This window comes from Ornithorhynchus anatinus, chromosome 3 (assembly GCF_004115215.2).
Source record: "Ornithorhynchus anatinus isolate Pmale09 chromosome 3, mOrnAna1.pri.v4, whole genome shotgun sequence".
In the NCBI taxonomy this organism is placed as follows: domain Eukaryota; kingdom Metazoa; phylum Chordata; class Mammalia; order Monotremata; family Ornithorhynchidae; genus Ornithorhynchus; species Ornithorhynchus anatinus.
The window spans coordinates 90,659,004-90,685,473 of NC_041730.1; the positions used below are offsets into that span (position 1 = coordinate 90,659,004).

General features: G+C 54.8%; 1 protein-coding gene across 2 annotated transcripts; it reads right to left on the bottom strand.

The window, feature by feature from the left end:
- Positions 1-1,180: 1,180 nt before the first annotated feature.
- Positions 1,181-26,171, bottom strand: PTGER4 (prostaglandin E receptor 4). 2 transcript variants are annotated; one of them, XM_029061451.2, is made up of 3 exons: positions 26,108-26,171; positions 21,319-22,222; positions 1,181-1,791 (listed from the first exon to the last, which is right to left on the bottom strand). In XM_029061451.2, exons 2-3 carry the CDS (start codon positions 22,189-22,191, stop codon positions 1,216-1,218), a joined length of 1,449 nt encoding a protein of 482 aa, XP_028917284.1. In that variant the 5' UTR covers positions 22,192-22,222; positions 26,108-26,171; the 3' UTR covers positions 1,181-1,215. The 2 variants fall into 2 exon arrangements, with proteins under 2 accessions (XP_028917284.1, XP_028917282.1); XM_029061449.2 differs by lacking the exon at positions 26,108-26,171 and having other exon boundaries at positions 21,319-22,609.
- Between the last annotated feature and the right edge of the window lie 299 nt (positions 26,172-26,470).

Here is a 26,470-nt window from a genome sequence, read left to right on the forward strand (position 1 = left end):
GCGATCTCCAAAACGATCTGGGCTGGTACGACGACTTCTCAAACAATACCAACATCAGGCTCAGAGTTTCATTACAACAAGAGCAATTCACAAACATTTGAAGCCACGGGACACGCCGAGCACTTTCAAAGAAAAGAAAAGGCCTTCCACGTCTCTGTACAGGGAGAGCGAGGTGTAGGACGACGCCAAACGCGGAGGCCTCGGAGAGAAGCCAACCCCGCCGCCCTCTGACACGTCGGGGTGGCGAATGCTCTCTGCCGGAGGCTCTCCGGACTCACCTCCGAAGCTGGTGAAGACGACATACCGAGGCAGATCCAGCCGGTCACGCGGGCTGCGTTCGGGTGAGATTCCGGTCACTTCGGTTAAAAGGAAAACCCGAAGCCTTGCTGTTACCGTGCCTCGATTTGCATTGCGTTATTTAAACGGCGGGTGCCGGGGGTGGATCTTTACTACCGTGTCTTGTTCCCCTCTGGTATAATTAGAAATAAAAAAAATAAAAAAACCTTGGAATAGGCACAGTTCAGACTGTGCTTTTCCAAATTTTAGGGTCTAATTGTTATGTGTTTTTTTTTTCCACTCCCTTGTCGTTACTAAAAGACGGCACCCGTCTCTTTGGCCGTCTGTCGGCTCGACGACGGAGAATCCACGAATCACCCCTCAGCGCCTCTGGAGAATCCGGCTAAACTGGGAAACGGGTCCCGTCGGCGGCGTTCTCGGAGGCGCACGTTCTCTTTCGCCATACTCTGTGTCCATAATTCACCTTCTCATAGAGAAGAAAAGGTCCGGAATACTTCGGCTGGTATTCTCCGTTTGCTTAAACGACCGTTAAAATTCACATTTTCGTGCTTAAGCGAGACGCTTAAGCGGACCGCCCGCCGAGACGATGGCGGGCGTCCGGCCGGAGGGCCGACCGCCAGTCGCGGACTCGGCCCCCCCCACCCCTCCGTCCGGTCGGAAAGCGGTGCATCCCTCCCGCCGTCGAGCTCCGGGCTCGGCCGACGTACCCTCCGTCCCGGAGCCGGACCCCCTCACCCGGGCAGGGGCGCGCTCGGGGTATCCTGTCCCCGAGCCCCCCGATTCCCGAACGCGGGAGAGGTCAGACGTCCGGCACGGAGAGGGGCCTCTCGCCGCACGCGTCCGACGCTTCGACGCTCTTGGGGATCCCGAAGCGGGGGTCGCCCCCCCCTCCCACTCCCCACCCTTCCCGACCCCCGGCTAGATGCACTTCTCGGAAAAGTTCAACGTCTCGCTGGGGAAGAGGGCCTGCAGGCCGCGGGGCTTCCTGGCGGGGCCTGAGCCCGGGCCGGGCCCTCCCGCCAGCAGGCCGCTGTCCGAGTCGGGCCCCTGGGAGGCGTCCGAGGCCTCGGAGCCGTCGGGGGCGGGGGTCCCCGAGGCCCCCGGCAGGGCGGGCCGCCCCCCGAGGCTGCCCTCGCTGAGCTCGGGCAGGTAGAGGAGGGTCTGGGACGTGCTGCTGACGTCCCGCAGCTCCCGGGACAGGAAGGAGCGCGAGCGGGCCGAGGCCGAGGCCGAGGAGGAGGAGGAGGCGACGCGGCCGTCGGCGCAGGGGAAGCGGTGCCCGGGGGGGGCCGCCCGCCCGCCCCCGCCCATGCGGCAGAACAGGCACTTGATCTTCTCGATGGCCTTGCTGAGCACCGTCTTGCGGAGCAGGATGTAGATCCAGGGGTCCAGGATGGGGTTCACGGACGCGATGCGGATGGCCTGCAGGTCGGGGTTCTTGCCGATGTCCCGCACCGTGTCCGGCTGGTACAGCTGGTTCACGAAGACGCGCACCTGGTGAGGACAGTCGCGGTATTAGTTAGGCGCTCGCTAGGTGCCGGGCACCGTCCTGAGCTCTGGGGCGGACACGAGCGAATCGGGCCGGACGCATCCCTGGCCCGCGTGGGGCTCACGGTCTTAATCCCCATTTTACAGATGAGGGGAACCGAGGCCCGGAGAAGCGAAGCGACACGCCCAGAGCCACGCGGCGGACGAGTGGCGGAGCCGCCATTAGATCTCGTGACCTTCTGACTCCCGGGCCCGGGCTCTATCCGCTCTGCCGTGCGGCTCCTCTGCGGTGGGGGTCGGGGCGAAGAGACACACATTCAGAGAGGGCCCTGGGAGCTGCTTCTCGTTTAGCTGTCACCCGGCGGGGCTGGTGTCCTGGGGGGTTTATCACGCACTCAGTGCATGCCGTGGACCGATGATAGCAATCGTAATAAGAAATAACGATAACCGGGGTGTTCGTAAAACGCTTACTGCGTCCTAGGCGCTGTGCTATGTGCTGGGGTAGATACGAGATAAGTCGGGCCCCGTCCCTGTGCCAAATGGGGCTCGCAGTTTGAATCCCCCCTTTGACCGAGTCCCGAAGAAGTGACTTGCCCGAGGTCACCCAGCAGGCACGTGGTGGAGCCGGGAACGGGAACCAGGTCCTTCCGACTCCCAGGCCCGGCTCTAGGCCACGCCGAGCACTGACGCGGGCGAAGGCACCTCTCAGATCTGTGCTCTTTCCACTCGGCCAAGCGGCTTCCGTACAAGCTGCTCGCTCACCGACTCAGTGGTATTACTTACTGAGTGCGGAGCCCTGTACTAAGTGCTTGGAAGAGTGCAACGCGATTAGTCGCTTGGCAGAGGCGGTGAAGGACAGACGTCGTCCGGGCCCTAAGGGACTAGAAGAGGGCACAACTTGTGCTGGCGACGTTAATGTGGCCCTTCAGAGGGAAAGTCACGGGTTTTTGTTTTTTCATTTTTTCAGTGGTCTGTCTTAAGCACTTACTGTATGTCAAACACTGTTCTAAGCACTGGGGTAGATACAAGTGAATTAGGATGGACACAGTCTCTGTCCCGCACGGGGGTCACAGTCTAAGGAATGATAATGTTGGTATTTGTTAAGCGCTGGGGGAGATACAGGGTCATCGGGTCGTCCCACGGGAGGCTCACGGTTAATCCCCATTTTACAGATGAGGTAACTGAGGCCCAGAGAAGCCAAGTGACTCGCCCACAGTCCCACAGCTGACAAGTGGCAGAGCCGGGAGTCGAACCCACGACCTCTGACTCCGGAGCCCGGGCTCTTTCCACCGGGCCACGCTGCTTCCCTAAGTAGGAGGGAGAATAGGAAAACTGAGGTACGGGGAAGCGAAGTGACTTGCCCATTTGGCAGAGCCGGGATTAGAACCCAGTTCCTGTGACTGCCGGGCCCGGGCTCTATCCACTAGGCCGTGCTGAGCAGTGAGAGCAGGACGGGCCTCTCTCTCGGCAATATCTCTAGCCCGGACATCCTGAACTTAAACCCGTCCTCAACCCTACAGTCTCCTTCGCTCGGTTGTACGTTCGATGTTTTATTACTTTTACGTCCATCTCTCATTAGGGAGAAAGCTCCCGGTGGGCGGGGAACGTGTCGCTTGCTCGTTTGGTATTTCCCACGTGCTTACTACAGTGCGCCGCATCGAGTGGATGCTCAATAAATGCTGCTGCTGCCGGCCCTCCCCCTCCTCTCACTATTACTTCTATTCTTCCCGCTCTTCCACCTCTTCCTCCTCCTCTTTGAAAAAGATACCGGGAAGAGAAGCAGCATGGTCTAGTGGAAAGATGACGGATTTGGGAGATGGAGGATCTGGGTTCCAATCCCGACTCTGTCTTATGTTGGCCGTGTGACCCTGAGCGAGTCACTTAACTTGTGCGGGCCTCAGTTCCCTCAGCTGCAAAATGGGGATTTACTTTCTGTTCTCCCTCCTACTTGGACTGTGAGCCCCATGTGGCACCTGATTAGCTTCTATCTACCCCGGAGCTTAGTATAATGCTTGACACATAGTAAGCGCTTAACCGATACCGCGATTATTTAATCGATCGGTCAATGGTATTTATCGAGCGCTTACTATGTACAGAGCACTGTACTAAGCGCTTGGGAGAGTACGCCGCAGAAGAATGAACAGACACATTCCCTGCCTGAAAAGATCTTACCGTCTTGAGGGGGAGAGGACATTAATATGAATAAATTAATGTATAATATCTAAAGATGTGCACATAAGTGCTGTGGGGTTGGGGGTGGGGTGAAAATCAAATGTCCGGGGGTCACGGATCAAGTGCGCAGATGACTCAGAAGGGAGAGGGAGACGGGGAAAAGAGAGCTTAATCAGGGAAGGCCTCTTGGAGGAGACGTGACCTTAATAATATAATAATAATAATAATGTTGGTATTTGTTAAGCGCTTACTATGTGCAGAGAACTGTTCTAAGCTCTGAGGTAGATTGTCAGGGTAATCAGATTGTCCCACGTGAGGTTCACAGTCTTAATTTCCATTTTACAGATGAGGAAACTGAGGCACAGAGAAGTGAAGTGACTTGCCCACAGTCACACAGCTGACAAGTGGCAGAGCAGGATTCAAACCCGTGACCTCTGCCTCCCAAGCCCGGGCTCTCTCCACTGAGCCACGCTGCTTCTTTGAAGGTTGGGAGAGGGTAGTGGGCCGGCGTATTTGGAGGGGGAGGGAGCTCCAGCCTAGGGAAAGGACGACGTGGGAAAGGGCGGCGAGATATGACGAGATCACGACCCGGTGAGGAAGCTGGCGCTAGAGGAGTGGAGTAGTCTAATAGGTTTTAATTTAAGGCTGTAATAGGAGATCAGGGAGGTGACGTAGGATGAGGCAAGGTGTTTGAGTGCTTTACTATAATGATTACAATAATAATAATTATCGCTATTCTATTGTTTTGGGGGCGTTCAAAAATCCATGCCTCCACCAGGGGCTAGACACCCAACCTCCATCCTCACCGCCCTCCTTGCTCCTACTAAACTCTGTGGAGCGAGCGGGGTGGGCGGTGGGGCCCACCCCAGAGCTTAGTACAGTGACTGGCACATAGTAATCGCTTAACAAATGTAATAATTATTATTACTGTTATACTGTACGCTCCCAAGTGCTCAGTACAGCGCTCCGCACATGGCAAGCGCTCGACGGATGCAATCGACTGACTGTTGGATGCTCCTCCTGGGCAGGGATCATGTCTTGGGCATCACGTCTTAGCCACTCCACTGGAGTGCCCTTCCGGACGCTCGGTACAGTGCTGTGGAGCAGCATCTGAAGCGGCGTGGCCTAGTGGAGAGAACACGGGGTTGGGAGTCAGAAGGACCTGGGTTCCAGTCCCGACTCTGCCACTTGTCTGCTGGGTGACCTCGGGCCAGTCACTTCACTTCTCTGGGCCTCAGTCACCTCACCTGGAAAACGGGGACGACGACCGCGAGCCCCATGGGGGACGGGGACTGTGTCCAACTGATCAACTTGTATCTCCCCCAGCGCTTAGAACAGTGCCTAGCACATAGTGAGCGCTTAACAGATACCGTTAAAAAAAAGTGCTCCGCACACCGTAAATGCCTAATAAATCCCACTGATTGACTGACTGGACGCTTAATAAATCCCACTGTTCGGTTGACTGGGGAGTCTAGGCCGCTCCCTACCCACCCAAACCCTTGTCTTCCCTCTCCCTCCCTGCACTGTTGAGTCGACGCATCGATTCCTCTCGCTATTTTGAGCGTTTTCACTTGTTTTCATCGCGTTTCCGTGACGGTCTTCGTTTCCACAGGTCTCTCCTCCCTCCCTTGGACTGTGAGTCCTTTGGGGCCCGGGGACCCTATCTGAATTGGATTTTCTGGTTCTTATATTCTCCCTGGCGCCTGTCAGCGATCATAAAGTACGAAAGCAACGGATTGAACGTTCCGCTCCTCGGAGAGTGAGAGGGTGAACCTTCCTTAGTGTGCCGGGCCGATGCCCGCCCCCGCCCCGGATCACGTCTGGGGCAGAGCTCAGAAACGCTTTATTTCATCAGAGGTATTTCTAGTCAAGTCTGTGCCGCGTGGAAGCCGGAGGCCTCGGCTTCCAGGCAAGCCCAAAGCTGCCTTCCTTCGGCGTTGGAAATAGCTGCCCGGGGAACTTGTAATCCCGGAATGTCGAGGGAACTATTTCAGTCCCCCTTCCCTCCCCCCGGCCGCCCCCAGCCTCCAAAAGCAGCCGGTCGGAACCGGCCGAGCCGCCGGCTCCGAGCTCTCCGTGAACTGGGGAAGTTGGAGATTCTCACCCCGAGCGCCCATTAACGGCCCTCTCCGTGCAGAGCTCCAGGCTGGAGAAACTTCCCGGCTCAGCGGGGCGTTCCCCGACCTCGTCGGGATCCACGACTAGAAATAACCACGATGGTTACTTGTGAAGCGCTTGCTATGCGCCAAGCGCCATTCTAGGCCGCTGGGGATGATCCAAGTTACTCACGTTGGACACAATTCCTGTCCCACCTGGGGCTCCCGGTCTTATTCCCCGTTTTCCAGGTGGGGGAACTGAGGTCCAGAGAAGTGAGGTCACTTGACCGAGGTCACGCGGAATTACCGGCGACATCTCCCAAAGCCAGGAGAATGGCCGGCATACTCCCTTCGGCTAAAAATCCATCCATCGATCAATCAGTGGTATTTAGGGGGGTGCTTACTATGTGCAGAGCACTGCACTAAGCGCTTGAGAGAGCATGATACCACAGAATGAGCACGCACGTTCCCTGCCCATAACGAGTTTACTGTCTAGAGAGGCAGACAGTAATATGAATAATCTATAATATATAATTTAAAGATACGTATAGAAGTTCTGTGGGGTTTGGGTGCATATCAAAAGGCCAGAAGTCACAGATCCAAGCGTATAGACGATAAAAATGATATGGCCTGTGGTCTTGGGAAGAGATCGTCAATTGAGACTTCTTTCCTCCTACCAGATCGTTCACTTGATGATAATAATAATAATCATGGTATTTGTTAAGAACTCTCTATGTGCCAAGCACGGTTCTAAGCACTGGGGTAGATACGAGTTAACCAGGTTAAACACATACCCAGTCCCACATGGGGCTCACACTCGTAATTCCCATTTTACACGTGAGGTAACCGAAGCCTAGGGAAGTGAAGTGCCTTGCCCGAGGTCATCCTGCAGACATGTAGCGGAGCTGGGATTAGAACCCAGGTCCTTCTGACTCCCAGGCCCAGGCTGTAGCCATTAAGCCCTGGCTTTAGCCACTAAGCCCCGCTGCGGCTCCGAGTTCATTCGTTCATTCAGTCGTATTTATCGAGCGCTTACTGTGGGCAGAGCCCTGTACTAAGTGCTTAGCACTCTACCAAGCGCTTATTGATCCCTGAGGCTATTTCTTTCATGGGGAGAGGTGCCCCATCCCCATCTTCCTAAGTCACGTTAGCCCATCCAGACTCTTTACCTGTTCTCCCTCCTGCTTTGACCGTGAGCCCCATGTGGAACAGGGACTGGCTCCCACCTGATTATCGTGCACCTACTCCAGCGAGTGGAACAGTGCTTGGCACGTAGTGACCACATAATAGATATCACAACCATTATCAAATCCCTTGATTCTTCACCTATCCATGTTTCCTCATTCTTGCTATCTCCAAATGCATCTCTTTTTTTCTCCCCGTTCCCACTAATTGTAAAGAATCCGTGTCTGCCTTTTCTCTCTCAAACTTTTTGAGGGCAACAACTGTGGCATGTAAATCCACTGCACACAGAGGCCCAGAGTAGTTAAGTGACTTGCCCAAGGTCGCACAGCTCACATGGCAGAGCCGGAATTAGAACCCAGGACCTCTGACTCCCAAGCCCATGCTCTTTTGATTAGGCCACACTACTTCTCTGTACTCTCGTTCCTATTATATGCTTGCAACGTGTGTCCACCATACTCTTTTCTGGTTTTTTTAATGGTACTGGTTAAGCACTTATTATGGACCGAGCACAGTATTAAGTGCTGGGGCAGATACAAGTTAATCAGGTTGGACACAGTCCCCGTCCCGCGTAGGGCTCACAGCTTTAATTCCCATTTTACAGATGAGGAAATTGAGGCCCAGTGAAGTGACTCGTCCACGTCACACAGCGGACAAATGGCGGAGACGGGACTAGAACCCAGGTCTTCTGACTCCCGGGCTTGTATTCCTTCCCCTAGGCCACGCTGCTTCTCAGGTTATGATTATGGCATTTGTTAAGTGCTTACAAGTACCCAGCCACTAATGATAATAATGATAATAATGATAATAATGATAATAATGTTGGTATTTGTTAAGCGCCTACTATGTGCAGAGCACTGTTCTAAGCGCTGGGGGAGATACGGGGTCATCAGGTTGTCCCATCTGAGGCTCACAGTCTTAATCCCCATTTTACCGACGAGGTCACCGAGGCACAGAGAAGTGAAGTGACTTGCCCCCAGCCACACAGCTGACGAGTGGCAGAGCCGGGATTTGAACCCATGACCTCTGACTCCCAAGCCCGGGCTCTTTCCAGGGAGCCACGCTGCTTCTCTGCTTACAGAACGATGCCCAGAAGAAGCACTCAGTAAATGCTACTATACAGAATACAGAGAAGCAGCAGGGCGTAGCGGGTAGACCACGGGCCTGGAAGATCTGGGTTCTAATCCTGGCTCCTCCCCTTGTCTGCTGGGAGACCCTGGGCGAATCACTTCACTTCTCTGGGCCTCAGTTCCCTCATCCGTAAAATGGGGATCGAGACGGTGAGCCCACCTGGGACGTGGGTCGCGTCCGACCCGGTTTGCTCGTACCCACCCCAGCGCTTAGTGTGGCGCTCGGCACTTAGTAAGCGCTTAACGAGTATCACAATTATTAATATTATTACAGTGCCGGCACAGTGCTCTGCACCCATTAAGCGCCCTACAAACACGACCGAATGAACTGAACGGATGACAGAAGAGACACGGGTTTCCCTTTCAGGCTGTAATTTTATACTGGAGGCAGTGAAAAATTGCAAACACTAGATGGCAAAACTGCTCTGTCCTTAGAGTTTCTTTCTCTCCTCGAGTCTATCGCGCACTTGGACAGACATGATGGGCCCCCTCTTTCCTTGCCGTTCAACGACTGAATCCACCCTCCACTTTCCCCTCGGATGCAACCTGGTCCCCCTTAGGAGAGGGAAAAAAATATCGCCCAGAAACCCAAGCTAGATTAGAGAACGGACGAACCCACCGCCAATCAGCAGCGGGCACAGAGGACGGCTGCCAGCGTAATCACTAAAACAGCAGCAACGACTATGATGAAAATAATGATAACGGTATTTGTTAGGCACTTCCTATGGGCCGAGCAGCCTGCTAAGCGCCGGGGTGATAATAGTAATCATAATGTTGGCATTTGTTAAGCGCTTACTATGTGCCAAGCAGTGCTCTAAGCGCCGGGGGAGAGACGAACTCCTCGGGCTGTCCCACGTGGGGCTCACAGTCTTCGTCCCCATTTACGGATGAGGTAGCTGAGGCCCAGAGAAGTGAAGTGACTCGCCCCAAGTCACACAGCTGACAAGGGGCGGAGCCGGGATGAGAACCCACGACCTCTGACTCCCAAGCCCGGGCTCTTTCCATTAAGCCACGCTGCTTCTCGTAGATACGAGCTAATCGGGTCCCACAAGGGGAGATCCTATGTCCCGGGGCAGGCTCACAGTCTCAATCCCCATTTTACAGAGCAGGGAACCGAGGCCCAGAGAAGCGAAGTGACTCATCCGAGGTCACACAGCAGGGAAGCGGCAGAGCTGGGATTAGAACCCAGGGCCGGCGACTCCCGGGTCCGTGCTCTTTCCACATAGGCCCCCGCTGCTTGCGACAACCTCCTCCTGCCCGCGCGGAGGACGGGAGCGCTGGCCGCCCAGGAGACGGGCTGAACGAGGACCGCGAGTTGGGATCCTGGTTGCACCACTGGTCCGGGCGATTCCGGGCAACTTGGGCAACACCCCTTCTCCTCGTTTGCCCCCACGCACTCGTGATGGCGGGAGGCTCTCACACGGCCTCCCTACCTGGCACGTTCTTTCACTCCTTCGATCCTATTTATTGAGCGCGTATTCTGAGCCGAGCACTTTACTAGGCTCTTGGGAGAGTACAGTAGAACAGTAAACAGGCAGGAAGTGGGCAAGGACCGCGGCGCCCGGCCCGTAGTAAGCGCTTAAATACTATAATTATCTACCAACTCTGTTGGATTATTTGACTGTAGTCCGGTATTAGGGAAGTGCTTACTACACGTCCAACACCTTTGTAAGCACTGGGGAAGATACCAGTTGATCGGGTTGGATGCGATTCCCCGTCCCACATGGAGCTCACGGTCTGAGGACTGTCCTCTCCCAGGAGCTCAGTACGGTAGTCCACACTCAATAAGCGCTTGCATGGGCCTGGGTTCTAATCCCGCCTTTGCCACTTGCCTGTTATGTGCCCCTGGGCAAGTCACTTAACTTCTCTGGGCTTCAGCTGTTGTCATCTGTAAAATGTAAAACCTGCTCTCCCTCCTACTTACAGTGCGCGAGCCCCCGTAGGACCTCAGAGTTCAGTAATGATGATGATGGCATTTGTTAAGCGCTTACTAGGTGGCGGGCACTGTACTAAGCGCTGGACAGTGCTGGTTACGTAGTCAGGGCTTGGAGAAGCGGCGCGGCTCAGTGGAAAGAGCCCGGGCTTGGGAGTCGGAGGTCATGGGTTCGAATCCTGCCTCGGCCACTTGTCAGCTGTGTGACTGTGGGCAAGTCACTTCATTTCTCTGTGCCTCAGTGACCTCATCTGTAAAATGGGGATGAAGACCGTGAGCCCCACGTGGGACAACCCGATTCCCCTGTGTCTACCCCAGCGCTTAGAACAGTGCTCTGCACATAGTGAGCGCTTAACAAATACCAACATTATTATTATTATTATTATTATTAATACCACCATTATTACATTATGACAATCTATAATAATAGTCATAATAATAAATATGACTGATTGATTGAGAAGCAGCATGGCCTAGTGGATAGAACACAGGCCTGGGAGTCAGTCAGAAGGACTTGGGTTCTAATCCCGGCCCGGCCAGTTGCGTGCGGTCACTTCACTTCTCTATACTTCAGTTACCTCATCTGTAAAATGGGGATTAAGACTGTGAGCCCCACGTGGGACGGGTCCTTGTCCAACCCAGTTCCCTTGTATCTCCCTCAGCTCTTAGTACAGTTCCTGGCACAAAGTCAGCCCTTAAATTCCATGAAAAAACAACAAAACTGTGCGTCACAAGCTGCAAAGGGCAATCGGATCCTTTAATGGAAGGGCTACAGCCTATCTCATATATCCATCTTCCCCTGGAAATATTACTTCAAATCACATGAGCCAAAAGGATACCTCTTCTGTACTGTATCGTATCTGTTGTACTGTATTCTCCCAAGCGTCTAGTACAGTGCTCGGCAAATAGTAAGCGTTCAGTAAATACCACCGAGCGATCTTTCTCTGGCTATTTTAAGCAGTGGATGGGTGAATCTGCGACGGGAGATGGAGTCGGGGAGTCGGGCAATCATCACACACCAGAAAAAAATACATTTCACAAAAATGAAGTTCCAACTCCCCGAGGAGAATGGCAATGAACGAGCTTCCCTTTCCAGTTTATGTTCCATCGCTATTTTCTTCAAGGGGAACAAGAAAAAGACAGCATCCACTGCTGCGAAGTAAAGATCACCCTCCCCGTTGCTTCCAAGGGCAGAAACCTGATTCAGAGTGAGGGAATGTTCTGACCAGCAAACCAATCACGGATGGTAGATCTAAAACATTTGCTCTGAAATTCTTGTCAAACAGGCCCCCGCCGTTCAGCGCAGCAAATACGTTCTGGGACTTTGGGGCGTTGGAAGGTTATACTGTGGATATAATGAATCCCAGTCAGAAGACAACACATCTTGAAATAATCCACTTGAAAAAGGGACACATAAACAAGATGCCCTCGTCCAACTTGACGGAGCACTAACAAACGGGGTTCCTCCGCACACTTAGAACAGGGGGCTCTGGAATTTATTAAGTGCTTATTGTACACAGAGCGCTGCACTAAGCATTTGGGAGGGGACAAAAGAAGCCGGAACCGCTCCCATACGAGGAATAGTTCTGTAGAAGGGGTGCTCTGGGGTGGGGGAGTGGGGAGGGGTCTTGGGGAGGGGGAGAGGAGACGCCGCCGCCCACGTGGGACCAGGCTTGGGAACGGCTGCTTCGGCTCCAGTCCTGCCGTCCGACTGCCGTCTCTGGTCAATCTGCAGCTGCACCCCCTTTGTCCCCCTCCTCTCCTCTGCCTCGCCCCCCCATCCTCCTCAGAAGATAGCTGCCCCCCCCTTCCCTCTTACCCCCCTCCCCTCACGGACAGCCCACTCACCCACCACTGCCTCCACCTGCCCTCCCCTCCTCAGGAAAGCCCGCTCCTCACAGAGGAGGTGGGGACTGACAGGGTTTCCATTAGAAATATGTTTTTTTTTTTTTAAACCATCAGCGCCGCTGCTTCATAAATACCAGCGATAGATCGATTACTTAAGTTCCTCCAGCTTTAAGAATGGCACAGATTCATCCCATTTATCGTTGGGGATGGCTAGGGTAAATTCAGTAATACTAATAACGATGACGATGGTACTCGTTAAGCGTCTACTATGTGCCGAGCACCGTTCTAAGCGCTGGGGTAGATACAAGGTCATCAGGTTGTCCCACGTGGCACTCACAGGCTTAATCCCCGTTTTACAGATGAGGTAAGAGAGAAGTCAAGTAGCTGGCCCAAAGTCACACAGCAGACAAGTGGCGGAGCTGGGATTAGAACCCCCGTCCTCCGACTCCAAAGCCCGTGCCCTCGCCACTAAGCCACCCTGCTGGAAACATCTTAGGACTGGGAGCCAGGAAAACCGGGATCGAGTCCCGAATCCGCCGCTCTCCATCTGTGCGATCTTGGGCAGGTCACTTTGCTTCTCCGGACCTCAGAGTCCTCGGCCGTAAAATGGGGATAAAATACCAGTTCTCCCATTCTCTTAGACTCTGCGTGCCATGTTGGATGGGGATGGAGTCTAATCTCATTCTCTTGTAGTAATAATAATAATTATGGTTCCTTTTAAGCACTTACTATGTGCCAAGCACTGTTCTAAGCGCTGGGGTAGATAATAATAATGACAATAATAACGATGCTATTTGTTAAGCACTCATTACGTGCCAGGCACTGTACTGAGTGCTGGGGTGGATCCAAGCAAATCAAGTTGGACACGGTCCCTGTCCCACATGGGGCTCGCAATCCTTAACCTCATTTTACAGATGAGGTAACTGAGGCCCAGAAAAGGGAAGCGACTTGCCCAAGGTCACACAGCTGACAGGTGGCAGAGCCGGGACAAGAGCCCACGTCTTTTGACTTCCAGACCTGTGCTCTCTCCACTACGCCATGCCGCTTCTCTAAGTTAAGTGACTTGCCACCGCAGACAAGTGGCGTAAGCGGATTTAATAATAATGATAATAATAATAATAACAATAATGTCGGTATTTGTTAAGCGCTTACTACGTGCAGAACATTGTTCTAAGCGCTGGGGGAGATACAGGGTCATCAGGTTGTCCCACGTGAGGCTTACAGTCTTCATCCCCATTTTACAGATGAGGGAACTGAGGCCCAGAGAAGTGAAGTGACTCGCCCACAGTCACACAGCTGACAAGTGGCAGATTCGGCATTCGAACCCATGACCTCCGACTTCCAAGCCCCTGCTCTTTCCAGTGAGCCACCTGCTTCTCGATTTAGAACCCAAGTCCTTCTGACTCCCAGGCCCTTCGGACTCCCAGATTGGGGCTCTATCCATTAAGCCACATCTCCATAGCCAGAAACCAAGCACACGGCTCGCCGTCAAGTAACGACTCGAGACGGTTTTTCGTGCATTTCCGTCAAGGGACAATACTGTCATTATAATTGTCCCTCGGAGGAAATGCATGCTTCTGATACGAAGAGACGCAACCGGCAGGAGGTGCCCCCCCGTAGCAGAGTTGAGCAGAATCTGATTTCATCGATTTAGAAATGACTTGGCTGAGCAAGCGATGGCGAATAATGGACCCTCTCCCGTTACTGCCCATTAAATGAGGTGCACTTCAGTTTCCCACGGCAGTTCGTCTCTACTCGCGACGTGAAACGAACCCTCCGCGCTAAGCAATCCACCGCCCCCGAGAGCACTCGGATCCACCCAGCTGGCACAGAAGTTCCATTAACGATATCTTCCACCCGTCTTCCCAGATCCCCAGCCAAACGCCCAGGCAAATACAAGATCAGGCGGATGAATCGATCTCGCGGAGGCAAACGTTTGGAACTCTTGGGCCGGAAAGTAAATCGCCGGCTCGAGTCCTCCGGATCGCTCGCCAGGCGAGAAGCGTGTCCGTCTCTGGCTCGGCCCAAGTCTCTCCTAAAAAGTTAATCGACCCCAGGCTCGAGTGAAATCGAACGGCCCAGGTCAGCAATTTCTTCTTCTGAAATAATATTTGCTTCCGGGAGTCCAAAACTGTCCACAGAAGAATGCGGAGTTTCCTGTTTGCCAGCGCTCCCCGGTGAAGACGGACTTAATTAAAATGACCCAAGCGGGATTCTCTCTGCAAATGGGGCAGGGACCCGAGGGATCCAACAGGCGGTTTGCCGTCTCCTCATCTGAGTGACTCAGCCCGTCTTTCTGCTTCGAGGCAACGAGATCTCCGGATGGTGCGCTGCCAGCAGATGCCTCGAACCTATCGAGCCGTGGGGCGAGGGAAACGAGAAATGGGGCTCAGGAGAATCTGACGAGGACCGGGCTTTGAAAAAGGGCGAGGGGGCTGCCCGTCTTAGGATCCCGCGGCTGTCCCCCTTCAAACGCTCTGCGACGAAAGCTAACCCGACGTACGCTTCGTCTCCTGTTCTGGCCTCCTCAAACCTGTTCTCGGGCCGCTCCTCTAATTAGAGGTGCTATTTCTCCTAATCTGATATACCCAGATCCGGGTTGGCGTTCGAGAGACAAATGGTTCAGAGCAGACAGAAGAAATCATCTGTCAGCTGGGGATTAAGACCGTGTGTCCCTTGTGGGACGTGGACTGCTTCCAACTCGATTAGCTCGTACGAGAAGCGGCGTGGCCCAGGGAGCCCGAGGACCTGGGTTCTGATCCCGGTTCTGCCACTTGCCTACTGTGTGACCTCGGGCAAGTCACTTCACTTCCCTGGGCCTCAGTTACCTCAACTGTAAAATGGGGATTCGATCCTACTCCCTCCTGCTTAGGCCGTGAGCCTCATGTGGGACGGGGACTAGGTCCAACCTGATTACTCTGTGTTTACCCCAGCTCTTTGTTCAAGGGCTGGCACGTAGTAAGGGCCGAACAAATGCCAACCGTCAGCTAGCCTTACCCAGGCCAGTACCGTCCGGTAAGTCGGCTGTGTGACTTTGGGCAAGTCACTTCACTTCTCTGTGCCTCAGTTCCCTCACCTGTAAAATGGGGATTGAGATGGTGAGCCCCACGTGGGACAACCTGACTGCCTTGTATTTCCCAGCGCCTAGAACAGTGCTTTGCACATAGTAAGCGCTTAACAAATACCATCATTATCGCTAAGTGGGCCGGGTCACACCGGATCGCGGGTACGTTTCCCCCTGGCATCTTGCCACTCACGGCGGTTATCGTTTTTCCCCTCGCAGGAAGACGGCAAACTGCTTACTCCCTTAACTCACCAGGAAGGAGAGAAGATTCCTTTCCAGATCCTGCAGGGAATCAACGTATGTGCCTAGACCCCAGATGGGACGATCATTATCACCCCTGCCAGCGGTAAACATTAGCAGCCAGAAATCGATCCGGCTTCAGCGCTGCGCTAGCTGGTATTCTGCCTGGGGAAGGGAGTTTCTCTAGTTCATTCATTCAGTTGTATTTATTGAGCGCTTACCGTGTGCGAAGCACCGTACTCAGTCTACGCCCGCGTCTCTTTGCGTATTTATCCTCGAGGCCGGCTCCGCCGATCATCCTTCTTCTCTCCCCGCTCCGTGTCCTGCCATCCTCTGGAGCGTAAACTCGTTGTGGGCAGGGGCTGTGTCCGTTTATTGTATTGCGCTCTCCCAAGCGCTCGGTACAGCGCTCTACCTCCAGTAAGCGCTCAATAAATACGATTGAATGAATCCCAGATTCCAGCCCAGCCCCGTAGTTTGCAATCTGCCCAAGACTTCTCCCTTCAAGGCTTTCCACGAGCTCCTCGTCTAGCTCAAGTGGACGTAGCTGGGCTGGTTTTCTTCTACCAGGTGCGTTGCTGGAACTTCTCCAATCTTTTCTCCTAACTGAAGATTCGCTCCCCGTCAATCGATCAATCGTATCTATTGAGCGCTCACTGTGTGCAGGGCACTGTACTAAGCGCTCGTTTTAGTGTCATGGCGTACTCCCCCAAGTGTTAAAGACAGTGCTCTGCACACGGTGAGCGCTCAATAAATACGATTGAATGAATAGGATTGAATGAAGCTCGCAGACACATTCCCTGCCCACAGTGAGCTTACGGTCTAGAGCGGGAGACGGCCATTTACAGAAATGAACAAATTACGAATACGTTCATCCCGCGAGTGGGCTTCAGCGGGGCCGGTCGAAAGGAAAAGCGCCGAACTGAACTCCGATCCACCTGTGGATTTGTGTCGGCTAAATTTCTTGATTTCAGCCACTGTGGTTGTCACGTTTTTTAGGTCTGTCTCCTCCGTTAGAGTGTCCGGCCCTTCTGAGGCAGGAAAGGGGTCACCGGGTTGTTCTGTAATTCCTGAGCTCCGACTACAGTGCACCACATCAAATGGGCGCTCACTAAATGCTGCTGCTGATACAATGTCTCGGATCCCGGGCGTAACGGACTCTGCCTCATTCTCCACTTCCGAGTCGCCTTCCTCCCTCCTCCTCGTTTTCCTACGGCTCAAGCCGTTGCTCGAACCAAGAAGTAGCGTGGCCCAGTGGAGAGAGCACGGGCTTGGGAGTCAGAAGGAGCTGGGTTCTAATCCTGGCTCTGCCTCTTGCTTGCTTGCGTGACCTTGGGCGAGTCACTTCACTTCTCTGGGTCTCAATTTCCTCAACTGTAAAGTGGGGATACCTGTTCTCCCTCCAAATGGGGGACAGGGGATGTGTCTGACCTATTTGACTTGTACCTGCCGCAGTGCTTAGGAGGGTGTTTGACACATAGGGCGCGCTCGACCGATACCAGAGAGAAAGAAAAAAAAAAGGGAAATGCAGGCTCACCGCTGCTTCCCCACCCTTCCCCCACTCCTCCCCTTAATCTTGTCAAACACTTTCGATAATGCTGGTCTCCGGGTCCCCTTTATCTGCAATTTCAGCAGCGACTTTAAACGCCTATGGAAGGGTCAAAGATGGGCAACTTTCCCTTCCAGACAAGGCCGGACCCGGTCCCCAGGGTCCAGGGTCTGGCCGTGTGTTAGCAGAGCATTGTTCTCTTCTGCCTTTCAACCCTCCACATCCGTTGCCCAAGGTGCCCGACCTCAGCTATCTCACCCTTCTACCTTAGTTTGTCCAGGCAACCCGAAGGGTTTCGCCGGCTACTTCCCCCACCCCTTTTTTTCCTCAACCTCCGGGGGCTCCCGCTGCAGCCGACAACCGAGGGGCTCGTCCCTCTCTTCCCCAAATCACAGGTCTTGGGGCTCGAATCGCCATTTCATTCTCCTAAAAGTTCAGGACCGAAGACGTAGCCTTTTTTAGCAAGTTCTTTCTAAAACAGGGTCCCGGGGCCCAATTCGGGTCGACCCTTGCCTGAATTCACGGGCTAAAAATCCCTTAGTATTCCAGGCTACTGTCCTGGCTTTGCGAACCGCGGAACGGTTGAAATCGGTCGGTGATATTTACTGAACGCTTACTGCGTGCAGAGCACCGTCCGAGCACTTGGGAGAGTTCAGTACAATAGGATGCATAGACAAGACCCCTGCCCACGAGGAGTTAGCAGACTAGAGGGGAAAATGCCAAGGCCGGGTTTTTAGCCCGCCGGTGCCTCGGTCACTCAATCAGAGGTGATCAATAGATGTTTACTCGGGTTTCTCCCTCCTCTGCAGACTGTGAGCCCCATGGGACATCCTGATTACCTCCTGTCTACCCCGGCGCTTAGTACAGTGCTTGGCACATAGTAAACTCTTAACAGATACCACAGTTATTATTAGAATACCGTTATTATTGTTGTTAATTACCGCTAATAAGCACTGGGGAATGTACCGGATAATAATAATAATAATGTTGGTATTTGTTAAGCGCTTACTACGCGCAGAGCACTGTTCTAAGCGCTGGGGTAGATACAGGGGAATGAGGTTGTCCCACGTGAGGCTCACAGTCTTCATCTCCATTGTACAGATGAGGGAACTGAGGCACCGAGAAGTGAAGTGACTTGCCCATAGTCACACAGCTGACAAGGGGCAGAGTCAGGACTCAAACCCATGACCTCTGACTCCCAAGCCCGAGCTCTTTCCACTCAGCCACGCTGCTCCTCATAAGAGAGTTGGTAAGCATGATCCCTACCCTCGAGAAGCTTAGCATTTAATATTATTATCATTATATCTGTTAGGTGCTTACTACGTGCTAAGCACCGGTTATAAGCACTGGGCTAATCAGGTCAGATGCGGTCCCTGTCCTGTGTGTCAAGCACTTGTTCTAAGCACTGGGGCGGATGGAAGCTAATCGGGTGGGATGCGGTCCCTGTCCCACGGTCCATAGGTAGGAGGGAGGAGAGGTATCGAATCCCCCTTTTTCCTCGGCATCGAAAAGTGAGGTGACTTGCCCGAGATCTCCCAGCGAGCAACTGCCAGAGTGGGGATTAGAACCCAGGTCCTCTGACTCCCAGATCCGTGCTCTGTCCACTAGGCCGTGCTGCTTCTCTACCTCTCTCCCTTCCGAAGCGCCGCCGAGCTCTGCAGGGAGACGAATGCCGGCTGCGGGGGGGGGGGGGGGGGGAGGGGGGCTCTCCCGACCTCTGGAGGGGCGAGGGAGACGCTCCCATCACTTCACTGTGCGTTGCCAATACCGAGAGAGCAAAATCTACGAGCGGGGCTCAACGGACTCAGCTCTGCAGCTCACATCAGGGTCCTTTCATCGGTTTAAAGGACCCTCGGCCAGGCCTATCCTGCATCTGTCTGTAGGCTCTAGGCTGGCCATGTGCCCTGGTTCCAACCCCTTCCTCCATTCCACGAAAACAGCCGGGATCCAAAGCCCCCTAATTCGACCGCAAGGTCCCGCCTCGACGTTACCGGGCCCGGCTAGTGGGGCTACCCTACTTGTAGCCATAGACCCGGAGGAGGAAGACGGTTGCAAGCAGGGTTGAATTTCCAGGAGTGAAGTGCTGGGCGGAGGAACTCCGCTGGAATCACTCCTTAGAAATGCCAATTTCTAACAGATCTCCCGAGCTGCATCTGCGGTCGGCTCCGGCCGGCTTCGAGGTCCGGCAGTCCGTCCCGCTCTTGCAAGATTAGGCACGGGCGAGCCGAGAACCCGGGGGCCTCCTGTATTCCAGGTCATTTTTACGAACCGGCGGGACGGTAGCTCGTTCGCTTAAGGGGGAGTGGACGCTCCGGGGTTTCAGCGAAATGAGGACGAAGCCCCTTTCCGCCAAACGTTCCCCTTCAGTTGCAAAATGGGGATTTGCATTCTGCAGTCTTCTGAAATTGAATCTAAGGTTCTGGGCATTTGATTCCAGGGTGGGGAGAGTGGGGGACGGTGGGGGAACGCAAGGGAGAGAAGGAAGCAAAGAATAATAGGGAGGGGGAAGCGTCAGATGCAATATCAATCAGAGGAGGAGGAGGAGGAGGAGGAGGAGGAGGAGGAGCGGGAGCGGTAGTAATATTCATTAAGCGTCAGCTCAGGGCAACAGACTTTAAGAAGCACTGGGGAAAAAAGTACACAGAGGAGAATCAGACGGGGTCCCTGGCCTTCCAGGGACTCACAAGCTAAGAAGAAGCAGGGGCAGGTTAGGGATGGACAGCAAAGGAAAAGTGAAACGATAAAAAAAAACAAACCCCAAACCAGAAGAACAGCGTAGAGAGCGGAGGGCAAGAGGAAATACCATAAGGTGCACTTTGCCTCTCCTTCCCCCTGATCCGGAGATCTCCAAAGGGGGGGTGGGGCAGGCTATTTCTAGGAAGTGACAAGGGAGGAAGGAAAATCTGGGTCAGAGCATTTCCAAAGAAGCGGGAGAAAAGGGAGAGGGAAAAGAGTGTGAGTCCCTTAGGGGCCAGGGACCGGTCCACACTTCAACCACATAGTTCTTTCCCGCGCCTTTCACACAGCGAGCACTAAATGACGACCATTTTAGTCCCCACAGCACTTATAGTGTATCCGTTCACTGTTCCCTTGGACTCTCCCAAGCGTTTGGCACATCGTAAGCGCTCAATAAATACGATTGACCGGAATAGATATCTCTGTACTCTGTTCCTACCCCTATCGGTAACTATTTTCATGCCCGACCTGCCCAGTAGACTGTAAAGCTCCCGGAGGGGGAGAGATTGGGTCAACTGACGCTATCGTCCTGCAGAACGGTGCCCAGGGTGAGTATTAGAGCAGCGCGGCTCAGTGGAAAGAGCCCGGGTTTAGGAGTCAGAGGTCACGGGTTCTAATCCCGGCTCCTCCACCTGTCAGCTGTGCGATTTTGGGCAAGTCACTTAACTTCTCCGGGCCTCAGTTACCTCATCCGGAAAATAGGGATGAAGACTGTGAGCCCCACGTGGGACAACCTGATTACCTTGTATGTATCCCAGCGGTTAGGACGGTGCTTGGCACATAGTAAGCGCTTAACCAGGACCATCGTTATTATTAAATACCGTCATTATTATTTAGCAAAGACACCGTCTGAAGCATTGATAGTACTAGGAGGGGGGAGTACTAGCAGAGTTTCTGATGCCCCTCCACCAGGGGGCAGAGGTGGTCCAGGAGGGGAGGGGAGGGGAAGGGCAGGGGGACCCAGGCTCAGCCCCCCGGCGGGGAGGGCAGAAGAGGAGCAGCACGACCTCACGGAGAGAGCACAGGCCCGAAAGTCAGAAGGACCTGGGTCCTAATCCCGCTCGGCCACCTGCCCGCCGGACGACCTCGGCCAAGTCACCTCACTCCTCTGCGCCTCCGTTCCCTCATCTGTAAAACGGGGATCAAGACTGTAAGCCCCATGCGGGACGGGGACCGGGTCCGACCTGACGGGCTCGGCTCTACGCCGGCGCTTAGCGCAGAGCCCGGCACAAGCGGAGCAGCGTGGCTCAGCGGAAGGGGCCCGGGCTTGGGAGTCGGAGGTGGTGGGTTCCGATCCCGGCCCCGCCACTTGTCTGCTGTGACCCTGGGCGAGTGCCTTCGCTTCTCTGGGTCTCGGGGACCTCATCCGTGAAATGGGGATGAAGACTGTGAGCCCCGCGTGGGACGGCCTGATGACCTCGGCATCTACCCCAGCGCTTAGAACGGTGCGTGGCACATAGTAAGCGCTTAACAACTACAGTTATTAAAAAAAAAAGAGAGAAAGCACTGAAATGCCATAAAAAAAGAGGAGCAGGCGACCCCCTTCCCCCCAGTCTCCCACCCCGGGCGCGGAGGGGACTCACCACCAGTGGGATAGAGCAGATGAGCACCACCACCGAGGTGGCGATGAGCAGGATGACCATCTGGATCTCGGCCCCGGCGATGCGGCGTAAGCTCCGGCGGCGACGGAGGTCGCCGAGCCGGGGGACGGCGCAGGACCCCGGGCCGGAGCCGAGGCGGGCGGTGGCCAGGGTGGCCGCGGAGGCCGCGTGCCGCTGCTGCTGGTGGTGGTCGGTGCCCAGGGAGGTCCGCCGCACGAACTGCCGGTGCATGCGGATGAGCGCCACGCAGACCAGCACGTTGCAGAGCACCGTGACCAGGATGAGGAAGGAGCTGAAGCCGGCGTACATGTAGGAGAAGGCGGCGTGGGTGGTCACGTTGGTGCTCCAGTCGATGAAGCACCAGGTGTCCGGGAAGTGGCGCTTGGAGCTGCCCAGCCCCATGCTGGGCAGGGCGCAGAAGAGCACGTTGGAGACGTAGACGGCGAAGAGCGTGAGGCCGGCCAGCTTCTTGTCCACGTAGTGGCTGTAGAAGTAGGCGTGGTTGATGGCCAGGTAGCGCTCGACGCTCATGGCGCAGATGATGCTCAGCCCCGACAGGCCGAAGAAGAGCAGGATGAAGGTGCTGTATTCGCACAGCCCCGTCCCGCCCGGCCACTGGCCCTTCACGTAGGTGGCGATGGTCACGGGGCTGACCAGCGAGGTGCCCAGCAGGTCGGTGACCGCCAGCCCGCACACCAGCGTGTAGAAGGTGGTCTCCTTCTGCTCCTTGCGGGACTTGCAGAGCACCACGATGGCCGTCAGGTTGCCCACCACGCCGAAGATGAACATCACCGCCGGGATGGTCGGCGAGTTGTGCTCCGGGCCCGTGCCGTTGGCGGCGGACGTCGAGTCCATGGCGGGAAAGCCCCCGGAGGCCCGACGGCGCCTGGGGGAAGAGAAGGCCGGGGGGGCGGAGGGGGAGGGGAATGGAGACCGGCGGCGGCACGTTACGCGTCTCATCCCCGACCTCTGGGGAATCCTTCCTCCGCGCCCAGCGCCGAACTGCGCCCCGGAGACCGGCACGGGGCTCTCGGTTCGGACCGGGACCCCTGCTCTGCGTCTCCCGACGTTTGATGCTCTACTGTACTCTCCCCAGCGCTTAGTACAGTGCTCTGCGCCCACTAAGCCCTCGATGAATACCCTTAATCGTGCCTCTCTCTCTAGGCATCATTTTGCTCGCCTGGTCTAGCTAGGAAGGGGATCATTCGTTCAGTCGTATTCACCGAGGGCTTGTCCTAAGCGCTCGGAGAGTACAGCGCGGGAATAGAGGAGCGGCGTGGCTCAGCGGAAAGAGCCCGGGCTTGGGAGTCAGAGGTCATGGGTTCGAATCCCGGCTCGGCCGCTTGTCAGCTGGGTGACTGTGGGCGAGTCACGTCACTTCTCTGGGCCTCAGGGACCTCGTCTGGACAACGGGGGTTACGATCGTGAGCCTCACGTGGGACGGCCCGATGACCCCGTATCCCCCCCGGCGCTTAGAACAGTGCTCTGCACATAGTAAGCGCTTAACAGATACCAACGTTATTAGAGACAAACCCCGCCCACAACGGGCTTACGGTCTAGAGGGAACGTTCGTACGGGCGACTCGTCGCCCTTCTGGCGGCTGGGGTTTCTCGTCCATCCTCTGGCGGGGAGGGCGGTTAAAGCGCTCGGCTCCCTGCCGGGCTTCGAGAAATGGTCTGCGGGCGATTGTCGGAGCGCCCCCGGGCCCTTACTGGACCTCATGCCGAGGTCCTTGGGGGGGCGCATCCGCTTCCAACTCAAAGGCTCGAGAAGCAGCGTGGCGTAGGACTCGGAGGTCGTGGGTTCTAATCCCGCCTCCGCCCCTTGCCTGCTGGGTGACCTTGACGAGAGCCACCTGGCTTCTCTGGCCCTCAGTCATCTCATCTGTCAAATGGGGATGAAGACCCCGAACCCCACGTGGGACAACCTGATCGCCTCGCATTTTCCCGGCACTCAGAGAGGGCTCGGCACATAGCAAGTGCTTAACGGACACCCTAATTAGTCATTGTTATTATTATCATCATCTACCCCAGCACTTAGAACAAGCCTTGGCACAAAGTAAGCACATAACAAATGCCCTGCACATAGTAAGTGCCTGACAAGTGCCCTACGTATTAATTATTAGTATTATCTTATCAACCCCAGAGCTTAGACCGGAGCTTGGCACATAGTAAGCGCATAACAAATGCCCTGATTAGTAATTATTAATGTCATCTCATCGACCCCAGCGCTCAGACCGGAGCTTGGCACGTAGTAAGCGCTGAACAGATATCCTAATCATTAATTATTATTATTATCGACCTCAGCGTCTAGAACAGGGCTCGGCACATAGCGGGCGCTTAAAAATACCCTCGTTATTCATCATTCTCATCAACCTCAGCGTTTAGAACGGGGCTCGGCACACGGCGGGCGCTTCGAAGATACCCTCGTTATTCATTACTATTGTCATCTACCCCACCGCTCAGAACGAGGCTTGGCACATAGTGAGCGCTTATTATCAAATACTATAATCATTATCACCGGCTACCCCAACGCTTAGAAGAAGTCTCGGCCCACAGTAGCGTGGCTCCGTGGAAAGAGCCCGGGCTTTGGAGTCAGAGGTCATGAGTTCGAATCCCAGCTCCGCCACTCGTCAGCTGTGCGACCGTGGGCGAGTCCCTTCACTTCTCTGGGCCTCAGTTCCCTCATCTGTCAAATGGGGATGAAGACCGGGAGCCCCACGTGGGACGACCTGACTCCCCTGCGTCTACCCCAGCGCTCGGAACAGTGCTCTGCACATAGTGAGCGCTTAACAGATACCGACATTATCATCATTATTATTAAGTAAGCGCTTGAGAAATACCCCCACTACTCATTATCATCGTTAAATATCCCAGCGTTTAGAAGAAGGCTTGGCACATAGTAAGCGTTCAACAAATACCCTTATCATTCATTATCATCGTTATCTTTTAGACCGTGAGCCCGCGGTCGGGCAGAGATGGTCTCTGTTGCCGAATTGTGCTTTCCAAGCGCTCAGTCCAGTGCTCCGCGCACACGGTCGGCGCTCAAAAAATAGATCGAATGAAGGGATGAATCTACCCCGGCGCTTAGAACAGGGCTTGGCGCGTGAGGAGCGCTTAAAAAAAATACACTCCTTATTCATCATCGTCATCTACCCCAGCGCTTAGAAGAAGGCTTGGCACATAGTGAGCGCTCATCAAATACTATAGTCATTATCACCGGCTACCCCAGCGCTTAGGAGAAGGCTCGGCACATAGTAAGCGCCTGAGAAAGACCCTCATCATTCATCATCATTCTCATCTACCCCAGCCCTTGGAAGGAGGCTTGGCACACAAGTAAGCGTTTAACGAATACCAGCAGTTATTATTAATGATAATAATGTTGGTATCTGTTAAGCGCTCACTATGCGCAGAGCACTGTTCTAAGCGCTGGGGTGGACACAGGGGAATCGGGTCGTCCCACGTGGGGCTCCCGGTCTTCATCCCCATTTTCCAGATGAGGGAACTGAGGCCCAGAGAGGTGAAGGGACTCGCCCACGGTCACACAGCTGACGAGTGGCCGAGCCGGGATTCGAACCCATGACCTCTGACTCCAAAGCCTCTTTCCACTGAGCCACGCTGCTTCTCTTATGACCATCAGCTGCCCCAGCGCTTAGAAGAAGGCTCGGCACAGAGTGAGCGCTTAATAAATACCCTCATCATTCATTATCACTGTTAAATACCCCAGCGCTTAGAAGAAGGCTCGGCACAGAGTGGGCGTTTAATAAATACCCTCATCATTCATTATCACTGTTAAAGGCCCCAGCGCTTAGAAGAAGGTTCGGCGCAGAGTGAGCGCTTAATAAATACCCTCATCATCACTATTACCATCAGCCAGCCCAGCGCTTAGAAGAAGGCTCGGCACAGAGTGAGCGCCTAATAAATACCCTCATCATCACTATTACCATCAGCCAGCCCAGCATTTAGAAGAAGGCTCGGCACAGAGTGAGCGCTTAATAAATGCCTTCATTATTACAATTATCACCAGCCAGCCCAGCGCTTAGAAGAAGGTTCGGCACAGAGTGAGCGCCTAATAAATACCCTCATCATCACTATTACCATCAGCCAGCCCAGCGCTCAGAAGAAGGGTCGGCACAGAGCGAGCGGTGGGAGAAATACCCTCGTCACGGTGCCGGCGCCGAGGCAGTAGCCCAGCGCTTAGAACAGTGCTCGGGCCCGAGTCGGACGGCGAGGAGGGGCAGAGCGGGACGGAGGGTTGTGGGCGCCGCCCGGGAGGGAAAGGAAAGGAAGGGAAAGGAAAGGAAAGGAAAGGAAAGGAAAGGAAAGGAAAGGAAAGGAAAGGAAAGGAAAGGAAAGGAAAGGGAAGGGAAAGGAAAAGGAAAGGGAAGGGAAAAGGAAAGGGAAGGGAAAGGAAAAGGAAAGGAAAGGAAAGGAAAGGAAAAGGAAAGGGAAGGAAGGGAAAGGAAAAGGAAAGGGAAGGGAAAGGAAAAGGAAAGAAAAGGAAGGGAAAGGAAAAGGAAAGAAAAGGAAGGAAAAGGAAAGAAAAGGAAGGGAAAAGGAAAGAAAAGGAGGGGAAGGGAAGGGAAAAGGAAAGAAAGCGAAGGGAAGGGAAAAGGAAAGAAAGCGAAGGGGAAGGGAAGGAAAGAAAGCGAAGGGGAAGGGAAGGGAAGGGAAGGGAAGGGAAGGGAAGGAAAGGAAAGGAAAGGAAAGGAAAGGAAAGGAAAGGAAAGGAAAGGAAAGGAAAGGAAAGGAAAGGAAAGGAGGGCTGTCACCTGGCACGGCGGAGGACGGGGGGCTCGCTCCCCGCCCCCCGCCCCGGGGGGAGACCCCGACGCCTGAGGGCACACGGGCTGCGCGCCTGCTGTCCGCTGGATGCCCGCTGGATGCCCGCCTGGTGTCTGCTGGCTGTCCGTTGGATGCCCGCCGGGTGCCCGCCGGGTGCCCGCCCGGTGTCCGCTGTGCTGCCGGAGCTTCCCTGCCCCGCGGCCCCGGCGGACAAGTGCAGCCCGCGCGGCGACGGCGGCGGCGACGGCGGCGGCAGGACCCTCGGCCGCCTCCGCCTCCTCCTCCGCCCCACCAACTTTTCTTCGGACCGTTTCCCCGGGTCCGACCGGCCGGCGGGACCCGCCCCCTCC

What these genes read in the sequence shown, in the direction of transcription:
- PTGER4 (XM_029061449.2), bottom strand. Translation starts at nt 22,296, where the DNA reads ATGAGACGCGTAACGTGCCGCCGCCGGTCTCCATTCCCCTCCCCCTCC. An exon ending in TCTGCTCTATCCCACTGGTG is followed by an intron (nt 1,792 to 21,318) that starts GTGAGTCCCCTC and finishes TGTCCTCACCAG; the next exon opens with GTGCGCGTCTTCGTGAACCA.